Raw genomic sequence first — 12,880 nt, 5'->3', positions numbered from 1 at the left:
GAGCTGACCCGAGACATCACCCTGCAGAACGCTACCAGCCGCGTGCGTGCCGGGGGCGCAGCACGGCGGGGGTGCACAGCATGGCCGGGGTGCGGCACGGCGGGGGTGCACAGCATGGCCGGGGTGCGGCACGGCGGGGGTGCACAGCATGGCCGGGGTGCGGCACGGCGGGGGTGCGCAGCACGGCGGGGGTGCAGCACGGCGGGGGTGCAGCACGGCGGGGGTGCAGCACGGCGGGGGTGCAGCACGGCGGGGGTGCAGCACGGCGGGTCCCGCGCCGCTGTCCCCAGGACACAGCTCTGCACGAGCCCTGGTGCTGGAGCCGTGGATCAGACAGAGCCGCCAGCACGCGGTTCGGAAGCCGCACAAGTGCTCTCTGTCGGCAGGCTGCTGCCCGCCAAGGAAAAGCAGGGTGAGCTTTCCCGACGTCTGCGCACATCCCCTCCCAGGAACACACGCACGCTCCGGCAGGGCCTCGGGGCGCTGACACCACCCGCCTGCACAGCACGGCGTGCACGGCGCCTCCCCCCCGGCGTGCTGGCCCCGCACCGCGGGACCCCTGAGCGGAACCTCCGCGCGGCCCCGCCAACCCGCTCCTCGGAAGACAAGGAGAGATCCTGAATGCTGGTAGAAGCTTTGCCCTCTGTGCTCCAGCTATGCCACACGAACTACCGTAAATAGGAATGGCAGGTCATCTTGCCTTAGGTTATGAGGTGGTTGAACAAAAACATTAAACAGAAGAGGAACACTCGTATTTTTCTGCTCTTTGTACTCTGACAACACCTCTTCCCAATTCTAAGCTCAGTTCTTTGGGCCAATCATGCTTCAATTAACAAACAGGAACGTTGCAAACACAGCAGCAGATAACATAGAAACACGTAAGTGGAGCAGCTCTCTTATCTCATCCCTTGCACCACCACCTTCGCTGTTACTCGTTTGGGGTCAGCACCACGCTCACCCGCTGGCAGTGGCCCCTGCAGACCCGGCTCTCACCGCCCGTCTCTTGTAACCAGCTTCTGGCTCCTGTGCTTCTCCCACCTTCCAGGGCCAGAGCAATCAGCAACAACATATTTACTCACTCCTGAAATGTCAACAGAACAGCAAACAAACAAACACCAACCAGAGCTGCAAGCCTGACTTGGAGACTTCCCCTCTGGCACACTAAGAAAACCCACGAGGAAGGTTTCAGCAGACCTACAGACACTTTATAAGCTGACAGATGACTTGTATATTTTTCTGTAAGTTTTCAGGAAAGCTGGACAGTCTGTTTCCAAATGCACATGTTGCAGCTCTTGGAACAAGATTACTCTGCAAAGCATTTAGAGATGGTCTACGTCTGTAACAGAAGCGCAGATAAAAAGGGAACGAGGATTCGCCACAGAAAGATGAACTGGGAAGTAGGCGGCTGTGTTCTGCAAGGGCTGGAAAGCAACGGGCAATGGCATCAGCAACAAAAGTAAGAAAACAAAAGAAGTAGGATGTCTGGCTGCACAGTGCAGGGCGGCTGCGGGACCCCCGGAGCAGAACCCGTGGCTCCGGACACCCCGCATGGACGCCCCCACCTCACTGCGCAGCCTCGACCAGAAAGGGGTTTCTCATGTCCCCGATGGACGCCCCCACCTCACTGCGCAGCCTCGACCAGAAAGGGGTTTCTCATGGCCCCGATGGACGCCCCCACCTCACTGCGCAGCCTCGACCAGAAAGGGGTTTCTCACGGCCCCGATGGACGCCCCCACCTCACTGCGCAGCCTCGACCAGAAAGGGGTTTCTCATGGCCCCGATGGACGCCCCCACCTCACTGCGCAGCCTCGACCAGAAAGGGGTTTCTCATGGCCCCCGATGGACGCCCCCACCTCACTGCGCAGCCTCGACCAGAAAGGGGTTTCTCACGGCCCTTGCGCTGCTCTGAACACAACATACAGCAAAGCTTTTATCTGGTTAATGTGGATTTCCATTATACAACACTGAATATTTCACAAACGAAAAATGAATCAGTTTGGTAAAAGTTCACTCTTTTAAGCAACAGGAGCCAGCAAATCTTGCACCAAAACTCCATGTACTTAGTTGAGAATATGTCCCTTGACCTTGCCTACACAGCCCTGACCTCGCCGGTCCTGGCACACAACATTTTCCACACGCTCACTTCGGTAACACTACAATGGCACTGACAGCCTGTAAGAACAAGGAGAACCACACAGCATCAGATCCTTTTCCACTTTCTTCCTAAGTTTATTAAGGATCTTTGTTTGTTGAGATAAGGAAAGGGCGCACAGCAGCCGTAATTCACAAACACTTCAATACTCAGTGAGGAAAGCTGAAGGGAAGAGGCTTTGCTTCCTTTTGCTAAAAACTGCTGTCCCACAAGGCAAATGAGAACTGGCTGCAGGGTCCTGCAGGCAGGCAGGCCTGGACCGGGCCTGTCCTGCAGCCACAACGACACCGCCAGCTCGCGAAAACAAACGTGCGTCAGCGGGCTGCTGGGTCCCGGCCGGCGGGGCGGCGGGGGCGGCGGGGGGCGGCGGGGGGCGGCGGGGGGCGGCGGGGGGGGGCGGCGGGGGGGGGCGGCGGGGGGGGGCGGCGGGGGGGGGCGGCGGGGGGCGGCGGGGGGCGGCGGGGGGCGGCCCTGCCGCACTGTCCCACCCAGCTCTGGGCTCCCCCACCTGCCCGGCAACACTGGAGGCTAAAGACAAATGTCAGAAAACTCCAATTTCTTCCTCCAATAAAAAGTGCAATGGGGATTCGAGACGAACACGTTCACCTTGAACATCTGTTTTCAAAAAACCGTTTTGAATGGTGAGGTCAGGGCCAGAAACAGCCAAAAGAACCCTCTTTGTGCTGCAGTTAGGGACCCAACACAGCCATCTGCCCCGCACTGCGCACAAAGGTCCTCACTGCTCACTTAGTGCTGTGAAAAGCTGGAATTCTGTCCCTAAGTAAACAAGAATTCTGAAGTAATTAAAGCAGAGCTAATGCTGGCTGATGGTACTTAATGGATACAGAATTCCCTCAAGTGGTTTTTGAACAATTTCTTTTAACGCTTGGTTGACACATCAACCAAACACCGCCAAAGGACGTTCAGCATCCATTTCAGAGCTGTTCCTACAGGAAAACTAGCTTTGCCCTTCCCACCGGGACTGGTAAAGCCTCTAAAATTAGAGTTTGCCACACCAGAAAAACAAAACACTTCAAAACAAGCTCCCACAGGATGACTGAAGGGCTTTAAGGAGGGACCTCAGAGCGGGGTCGGGCTCGCAGAGCCGGTGTGCGCGGTGCTGGGAGTGCTCAGAGCGGCACGCAGCCGGCCCCAGAACACGGCCACTCACGCACGGGCTTGCCAACACACTCCAGGGCAATGAAAATCATCCATCTCTTTTCAAGAATGTAATGGAAACTGGAAAACGAAGAGGGAACAAGTAGAGGCAGCTCTGCCCCGTGCACGGCATAACAAACGAGCTCCGGCTGCGCTGTGTTCCCTGGCGCTCGGCGCTGCCATCGGCCGCGGCTCCTGCACGCGCTCCCGGCGCCTGCAGCGAGACCCGAGCTGCAGAGACGGGCGACGTCCACTGACAGCCCGGGAAGCCTCTGCGCCCTCCCGAGATCCGCCTGATGCAGAGGGGGAGCCGGGACCCGCGTCCCTCCGCCGCCCAGGAGTGCCTTCGGTGGGGCACAGGCACCCAGGGGACCTGGCGTCACTTAGCATCGTCTCAGCTGGATGAGACCCTCAGGATCATCGAGTCCAACCACGACCTGACCCCAGCACTGACCGACTCTCCCCGGTCAGACAGGATGCTTGTGGCTGAACGCGAACTGAACCCTGGTTCCCACAGCCAGGACCAGCGCTCCCACCCCAAACCGTCCTTCCTCCTGATTAGGACAGGAAAACACCTTTTGCCCTGAAGCAGTTAATTTTTCCCCAGGTGGTTTGGCAGGTGGCGCAGGGTGCTGGGAAGCTGCTGCACTGCTGCTCCACAGACCCCTTGTCACTCCAGTAATAAGGACGCAAAAAGGACGCTGAATGGCTCTGTGACAGGCTGCTCAAGCAAAGGCAGAAAGTCCTGGGTTTATTTTGACCGATTCCTATTCTCTACCAAGAAAGTAAAAAACGGTTAGAAAATATCAAATGAAGTTCACACTACACTAACGTAGATGCATTTTGATAACTTGCACACACTAAAAAGCATAGAACCGGCTTGCAGTCAGACCGCCTGCCTAACTTCTGCAATTAAGGGAAGAGTTGAGGGGCAGAGGACAAGGCAAAGCTGTGACAAAGCAACTGTCTTCTGGGAGGGGGCAGAGAGGAGACAGCTCCGGAGCACCACGGGAAGCCAGTCGGGCTGCCGGGGCAGCTCGGACACCTGGTTTCTGCTCACACGGTGCCGGGAATGGCGTGACGGGCCGTCCTGGTGGAGGAGCAACCATGAGCTGAGCCTCGTGTGCGCCCGGGGCCCAGAGATGTGCACTAACGAACCCGATCCCCCCACACGCAGGGATCCCAGAGATGTGCAGTAACGGACCCGATCCCTCCCACACGCAGGGATCCCAGAGATGTGCACTAACGGACCCGATCCCCCCACACGCAGGGATCCCAGAGATGTGCACTAACGGACCCGATCCCTCCCACACGCAGGGATCCCAGAGATGTGCACTAACGGACCCGATCCCCCCACACGCAGGGATCCCAGAGATGTGCACTAACGGACCCGATCCCTCCCACACGCAGGGATCCCAGAGACGCGCAGTAACGGACCCGATCCCCCCACACGCAGGGATCCCAGAGACGCGCAGTAACGGACCCGATCCCCCCACACGCAGGGATCCCAGAGACGTGCAGTAACGGACCCAATCCCCCCACACGCAGGGATCCCAGAGACGCGCAGTAACGGACCCGATCCCCCCACACGCAGGGATCCCAGAGACGCGCAGTAACGGACCCGATCCCCCCACACGCAGGGATCCCAGAGACGCGCAGTAACGGACCCGATCCCCCCACACGCAGGGATCCCAGAGACGCGCAGTAACGGACCCGATCCCTCCCACACGCAGGGATCCCAGAGATGTGCACTAACGGACCCGATCCCCCCACACGCAGGGATCCCAGAGATGTGCACTAACGGACCCGATCCCCCCACACGCAGGGATCCAGAGACGCGCAGTAACGGACCCGATCCCCCCAGCAGTTGCCCTGCAGCCCCAGCTCCCGCTCCCGGGCGGCGGGCGCCACGCTGGGTCACCAGACGCAGCCCAGTCCGCTCCTGGGCACACAGGACCCCGCGAATGACAAGGTGACCTTCCTCTGCAACACCCCGGCTCCAAACCATCCACGGGGAACAGGGCAGAGCTTCCCGGAGGGGATCAGCACACACAGAACAAGAACGGGAAAGAAAGTATTTGAGATAAAAAGAGGAAACACATTTGTAGAGGGTGGAAGATATAAAGAGTATGATGAAATAAATAACAGAAAAGGAAAAAAGATTCAAAGCAAGTAAAAACCAGATCAGCCTTTTAGAAAAACTATGCAGTTTGAGGGCTTGACTGGCATTCTGTGTCCAACTCCCTTGGAAGTCAAATTCTGTGGTAATAAAATTTATGATGAGAACTTTGAAACAGCAACAAAACCTTTCAAACGTGACCCCTGTGAGAGCCCTCGTACAGGCCAATAACCCAGCAGAGTGCCGGGCAAGCGTTCCTCCCATGGCCCCGCTCCCACTGCCCCACTTCATATTCAGCATTCCGGGAACGAAACCCTCTTAACCCACCACACTGATACACCGGCAATTTGTGGAAACACAGCAAGTTACAAAACGTTCATTCTACTCCACCTGCTATAAAACCACATTAACAGAAAACTGTAATTATATATTGCACTTGCCACTATTACTTCCTCATGTAAAAATGTGCTCTTGCTATTAATGATAACACTTAATCAAAAGGAGAGGAGAGATGGTCTACAAGATAATCTGAGTTTCCTGCTTAAGGGAGTCTAAACACTGTGCAAACTCCTAGTTAGAGCTGCTTGGCTCAGACAATTGTAAAAGTACCTGCTGAAAAGAAAGTTGGTTTTGTTCAAGAAGAAACACATATATATATGTATTTAAAGCACAGAACTCTACCTTGGAGGAAAAGCCCAATGCTCTGAGTCACCTGCACTACTGCAGTTCCAATCACCTTCAGCAAATCAGAAAAGATCTAAATCTGACAAGCACAGGCTGCAGGATCAGCGTGGCTGCCCCGCTGCACCGCTGCCCCGGGCCGTGCTCGCTCCGGAGCCCGCTCTGCGCCGCCAGAGCCCGCGGCTCCGGGCGCCAGGGGCTGCGGGGACAGGGACGCAGCCTGGACACAGGACAGGCCACCCAGGGCGTGGGTGACCCCGGCACACGGCCACCGAGAGCGGGCTACCTGGGCAGCTACAAACCAGCACGAGGGTTTAGATGTTCTGCACGCCGGCTGAGAAGGATTTAAGCAAGACCTGGTCAAAACCGCACGCCTGCAAGCGCCTTGCACTCACTGTATGGCTGACCCTGACACCGCCCTGCAGCCTGAATGAGGAAAGGGCTACAGGCGGTGCAGCGCTCCCCAGCTCTCCTGCAGCTTTGTCAGAGCACGAGGATCGGCGGCAGCAAGCTGTCCCTGTGCACCTGCAAAAAGCGCTTCGCTTCCCAGGCCAGCACGGACACTGCTGCTGCGGCCCCGGCCCCCGGCCCAGCTCGGCCCCCCCCGGCCCAGCTCGGCCCCCCCCGGCCCAGCTCGGCCCCCCCCGGCCCAGCTCGGCCCCCCCCGGCCCAGCTCGGCCCCCGCAGGAGCCCCGGCCCCAGAGGCAGTGACTGCGTCCCGCTCCTTCCGAGCAGAGCTCGAGTGCACAGCAGCACACGGGGGACACACGCTCGGGGACCAGCACGCTGGGCACCGCGCGGCTCAGCTGCACATCTGGGACAACAGCTGTATCCTGCTGGGAACGCGCCACCACCAACTTCAGTCGCTAAATACAACACACCCCTCAGGTATTTGACTTTTTTCGTCCAAACGCACAAGCACTGCAAAGGGTAACAAAACTCCTCCCCATGCTCATTTTCACACAGCTCAGGGAGTTTTCAGCGTTACTGAATGCTGGTCTACCTCAAAAGCTCACCTCCTGCAAAGAGGGTTTGGAATCGAGGGAAACAAGGGAGGGCTTCATAAAACACAGCATGAGTACAGCGGAAACTGTACGAAAAACATTCATTTGAGCTTCTGCCATAGAAAACCAAACAAACAGAAAGTAGCAACAATGTTTCAGAAACTCCCAGTGGCACTCGCACAACAAAAAATCAAAGTCAGAAAGAAGACACCAAAATAACCAGAAAATAGAAAGCAAGGAGTGCAGAAATAGACAAATTAGTGATTACTTATTTTTAGGGTTCCCGTAATAGAGAACACTGAAGGACGCTTTCTCACTTGCCTTCTCCGTTAAGGCTGGAGACACGCGTTCCTGAAACGGGAGCGCGCGGCGGGAGCGCAGGCGCCCGGGAGCGGGCGAGCGCGGGGCGGCTCCGGGCACCGGCTGCGCGCCCCCCGCGGAACCGAGCCCCGGTCACACCTCGAAACACTCCACACAACTCAAATTATTCCTTGGGGGGGGAAACGGGAAAAATAATCCAAACCAAACAAACCCCAAAATCCCCTTATTATCACCTAATACCAGCTAAACACACAGATATCCAATATCAAAACAAAACTACACCCTGTTTCAGGATTGGAAAATTAAGGTCAGTTGTGATAAAGAGAAGTCTAGCCTGTGATCAACACCCATCAAAGAGCAGGCTGTTCTTAAAGGCTATTATGGGAAGTATTTCTACTTCAAATTCAATCGATAAACTTCAACTCTTAATGAAGGATATTCCAAGCTCATACTCATTATTCTAAGTATGCTTATTGCTGTAATTCTAATTCTACTGCTACAAACAGGACTAGTTCCGAGCAATTCCAGGCCTACCCCCGCATGTGCGGTGTGAGGAACGGAGACGTGCAGCCCGTGATGAGCAGGGTGAGGCCACCCACGAATGTCAAAGCTTGATGTCCCACCTTGGCACTGTCGTATGGAGACTATCAGTTCGTAGAGCCAAAGAAAATACATGTGCAGTATTGCTGTTACTCATGTAAAGACCTTGGGCAGCAGGACCCCAGTGCCACACAGCAATTCCCTAACCTACCTTCTCTCCTCCTTCCTTTTTAAGCTGATAAAATTACATATTCTGTTCAGCTTTTGCCTCTCTTGTCATTGTCACACTTCTATTCTGGCTTAAGTCTGTCCTGAGAATTTAAGAACGGCATGGACCCCCGTTAGAGCACAGCTGTGTACATTCAGAGGTACGGAGACAGAAGGAAACATTTTCAGAAGCACCTGCCTGACTCAGGCTCACATATCCCAGTTTCTAAGGAAAGAGGAACAAGTGAACTGTTTGCCAACCCAAGCAGAAATGTTGGATCTTGCATGGCTAAGTCTGCTGGGCACATTGGAAATCATTACCCCAAAGATCTGCGGACAGAGGTTTAAACAATATGGATTGTTAAAGGCACCTACAAGTGAAACAAAGCAAACCACAATTTTCAAGTGTGAGCACTAATGTGTTTTTTCCAATATTTGTGACTGCACCCAGCTAAATCTGCAAACAGTAACAAAACTCCCGAGACAACACCAAAAACAGAATTGCAAAGATCTCCATCCGGCTCCATCCAGCAGAAGCTGCCCCGCTCCTCTGCTGCGGGGACAGGGACACGCAGAGCGAGGGGGGCTCGGGGACACGGTCCCACAGCAGAGACACCTGCGGGAGGGACAGCGCGGGGCCGAACGGGCCGGCTGGGGGCCCGCCCGAAGGAAAGACGGACAGACAGACGTGCCTCCGCCACACGTGTCCGCGCATCTGCAGCCCCGGGCTGTGCCCGCGGGCCACGAGCACCGCGCTGGGCACCCGGACAGCCCGCAGCAACACCCAAACGTCTCCTGCGCTGCCGCACCCTCACCCGGCACGGACACCCCCACCTGCCCGCGCCCCCAGCTCGCCCTGCAGCCAGCGGCGCGGCCGTGAGCCCGGGGCCCTCGGGGCTCTGCAGACGCGGTCGGGGCGCCTGTCGCAGGCGTGTGCGCAGCCGGGGGAGCTCTGCAGACGCGGTCGGGGCGCCTGTCGCAGGCGTGTGCGCAGCCGGGGGAGCGCGCCCTGCGCCCGCTGCTCGCACCGCCCGGCTCCTGCCCGCGAAACCAACACAACACGCCGAACAGAATGGAAACCGCACTGCAGAGAGGAAAAAACAATGAAAATCCTACAGAGTAAAAGCAGTGAAGTGCCAGGCAGATTGATTTTGTGGCCACTGCAGCTCACTGAAAGGTAAATGTGAAATCCTGTCAGTGCAGAGCGGGGAAGCAAAGGAAGCTGGGGAGGAGAGAAACGGAGCAGCTGCTATCACAGCACGGTCTGCGTTGGAAGAGGCCTTCAGAGATCACCTAGTGCAACCCCCTGCCATGGGCAGGGCCACCTGGGCGGGGGGGAAAGAGAGTGACCCACAAGTAACCTGAACTCCATATTCTGCCATTAGCAAGAGTGCAGTTTGATAAAAAACAGGAAATGTTCATACAGCAAGACAAACATTAAACGCCTAAGTAAACACAAGTGTACCAAAAATATAGGCATTCATATTCATGAGTTGCCCATGTCCGTGAAACTTTGGAGAATATTTGTAGATCTAAGAGTGTGTTAATGTTTTCCATGAAGCAGCGGAACTGCTGGAGGATTGAACCGGCCCCTCCTGGCTGTCCGCGCGCTCGCCGGGCAGCGCCGCAGCGGGTACTGCTGGACGGGGACGCAGGAGCAAACCAGCACGGTAGCATCACGTGCTTCTGGCAGTCGGACAGCAGGAGAAAACAACGATCTCTCAAAAGTATAGCCAGGTCAGCAGTACCAGTGATCTAGGGAAGACCAGCCCACTCAGATGAACCTGTCTACCAAAGACACTTGAAATTATTCTCCCTATAAAGTACCGGTCTCAGCTGACGAGCATTTGCACATACAGCATGGGCGGCCAAGTACAGCACTCACATGAAACACGTCGGGAGTGCAAATCGTGCTGTGCCACACAGCGTGTTCGGGCTGCTCTAACCAAACGAGAAGGGCTCGCGGCAGGGCAGCACCAGGGTTTGCTGTGGGGAAGGGGGGCAGAACCGCCCCCGGGCTCCGGGCAGCTTCGGCACCGCGACACCCCCGCCAGCAGAACCCCCAGCCCTGCAGGACACTCCTGCCCTGGAGCTGCTGCAGGAACGACGCCAGGAACCAGACCCCAGAGCAAGAGCAGGCGGGACCACGTCAGCACAGGATACCGGGATCCGACCGCCCATCTGCCCAGGGTTTCTGTGCCTGTTGTGGAAACACACACCATTATACTGCCCCGAGGTCCAGCAAAACACGACTGAAAATGTTGTCTTTAATTAAAATATGTATCACCAACTGAAATGTGGAATCAGAAATTGAAAAAATGGATTAGAGGAACTGGAAATGGTTTTCCAGCCCAGCTTAGGTGAAGTCTATCAAAGCAGGAGTCCTTGCTCGCAACTGAAATCACTTCAGCTCATAGCAGCAAAACTTACTCCTCAACTGAACAGGAAGAGCCCAACAAGCAGGAACAGCCGCTGACAGCTCCAACACGCAACTCACAAGCTAATGTCATCTTTATCGTGCCTGAATTGCACCAACATTACTCCAGAAACCTGACCAAGCGGTCGCTCGTCCCAGCTCCAACAGCAACAAACCAGAAATGCAATCACCAAAGCTCAGACCAGTCTTTCCATTCCTCACCCTGCAGTGGAACTTATCCAAATAAGCCCGGCTTTGTTGCTGTAGAAAACGAAACTTTTCATCGCAAGGGAGTCGCTTGCTAGAGCAGAAGCGTTCCCCGCTTTGGTCACACCAAGCGATAACAGATACACGTCACCTTCCCCGGGAATGCCTGCGACTCTAGTATACTGACTGGGAACCAGGAAATCGTTTCGTTTGACAGCACAGAATTTCTTAAATGACAGTGCTCGAAACGGGCCGCTTTTATCACTCTCGGCTGAAATAGAGGGCAGGAGAGCACTTGGAACCGCAGTGTTTGCCACGGGAGACGGCGGGCGCGGGGCCGACCAGGACTGGGCTCAGGCAGAGGCGCCGGCTCAGGGCAGCGGCCGCCCCTGGACCCCTACAGACACCACGCAGCTTTGCTCACAAGCAGATGCTGCACAAGTCTAAGGCCATAATAATGAAAATTATTATGAAATAAGTATTTTCACAGTGTTCACTTAATATGAACTGACACTTTTAAGTGTAAAAATAACTGGGGCGATAATTTGTCAAAATTTACTAACCCTGGTGAAAACATGAATTGCATTATTGGACTGCACATCAGCACAAGTCTGGACCCAATTCCCTGCTAGACGTGCGCTGCTTAACAAGCTGCAAACCCCTAGAAACACTCCCTTCGCGGTACCCGACATGCCAGAATTACTCAGTTCCAGAAGTGCTTTGCCTCCAACAACAACAGTGCCAGACTTCTCCCCGGGCGCAGCCTCGGAGGTTTAGAAGCCTGGCTGCTCTTCCAGATATTTGCAAATACCGGTCTTAATGCAGGCAAATTTACAAGAAAGCCTTTTTCTCTTTGCTTAACTGCTAGCAGCACCAACTGTTGCACTTGTCCTATTTGCAGCAATGAGAAATATTCCAGACATTTGTCTGAATATACTATGGTAAACAGAAATCAAACAGTGTTTTCATGTCACAACGTGCAGAGAGCCTCCGGAAAGCCCGGGCTGAGCGGAGCCGCAGCCTGTGCCGAGAGCTACGGCAGGAGCTCCGCGGGGAGCGCCTCCCGCTCTGAGAACGGGACACCCCGAGACCTCCTCCTGCCCCCGCAGACCCGCAGCGGACGGCCCCGATCACCGGGACACCGCCGGTAACAAGCCCCACGAAGCCCCGCAGCCGCGGCACAGGGCAGCCCCGGGAGGCCGCTCCGCTGCCGCCGCGAACCCAGCGCCCGGTCCCGGGCTGCGGAGGCGGCAAAGCCCACACGCCGGGCGCACCGGCCGGCCCCGGGGAACGGGGCGGCCAGCGGGACCCGCACCCGCCGCGCAGCGCTGCCGCCGTCCCTGAGGCCGGGGCGGGCGGGACGGAGCGGCGGCGGGCGGGGGCGGCGCTAGGACCGGCGCGGCGCTGCCCCGAGCCCCCCGACCCCGGCGGAGCGCGGCCGCGGTACTTACGTCGTCAAAGAGGGACCCGACGTTGGCGGTCACCAGGAGCACCCCGGCGCCGGCCGCGGGCCCCTTCACCGCCATGGCGGCGGGCGGGCGGAAGCGCGGAGCTGCGGGGAGCCCGGGGGCGGGCGCGGGGCGCTGCGGCGAGCGGGGCGCCGGGCCCGGCCCGTCAGCGCGGGCGGGCGGGGGGCGCGGGCGAGTCGTCCCGGCGCGGGCAGCCCGCGGACATCCGCGCCGCGGCGGGCCGGCCGCCCTGCGGCTGCTGCGGGGCCGCGGCGCTCAGCGCTCTCCCGCCGCCGCCGTGGCGCTGCTGCCGGGACGGGTCCCGCCGGCGGAGGCTGGCGCCGGGCCGCGGCGCATGGCAGGGCGGCGGGACGGGCGGGGGCGCTGCCCGCGGGCTGGCCGGGCGCTGCGCGCTCCGCGCTGCTGCTGCCGCCGCTCCGGCTCTGGCGGCGGGCGGGCGGGCTCGGGCTGTGCGCGCGCGACGTCACGGCGGCACCGCGCGCCTCTTAAAAGGGCAACGCCAGCGCGGGGAGGGGCCCGGCGGGGCGCAGCCGGCGGCGCTGTCCCGCGGCGCCGCTCCGCCGAGTCCCGCCGGCCGCCCGTCCCCGCGGACAGGAGAGGACAGGG

The 12,880-nt window shown here is 57.7% G+C and overlaps 1 protein-coding gene across 1 annotated transcript in view; it reads right to left on the bottom strand.

Annotated features, from left to right (window-relative positions):
* INPP5A (inositol polyphosphate-5-phosphatase A) overlaps positions 1-12,438 on the bottom strand; it is a 219,139-nt gene extending 206,701 nt beyond the window's left edge. The window contains exon 1 of the mRNA XM_082054376.1: positions 12,257-12,438. Within this exon, the coding sequence (XP_081910502.1) occupies positions 12,257-12,331 (75 nt within the window). The 5' untranslated portion in view covers positions 12,332-12,438. The remainder of the gene's footprint in view (positions 1-12,256) is intronic.
* Positions 12,439-12,880: the final 442 nt, after the last annotated feature.

Source organism: Streptopelia decaocto (genome assembly GCF_964273445.1).
Source record: "Streptopelia decaocto genome assembly, chromosome: 5".
NCBI lineage: Eukaryota > Metazoa > Chordata > Aves > Columbiformes > Columbidae > Streptopelia > Streptopelia decaocto.
This window is presented reverse-complemented; position numbering and strand designations above follow the sequence as displayed.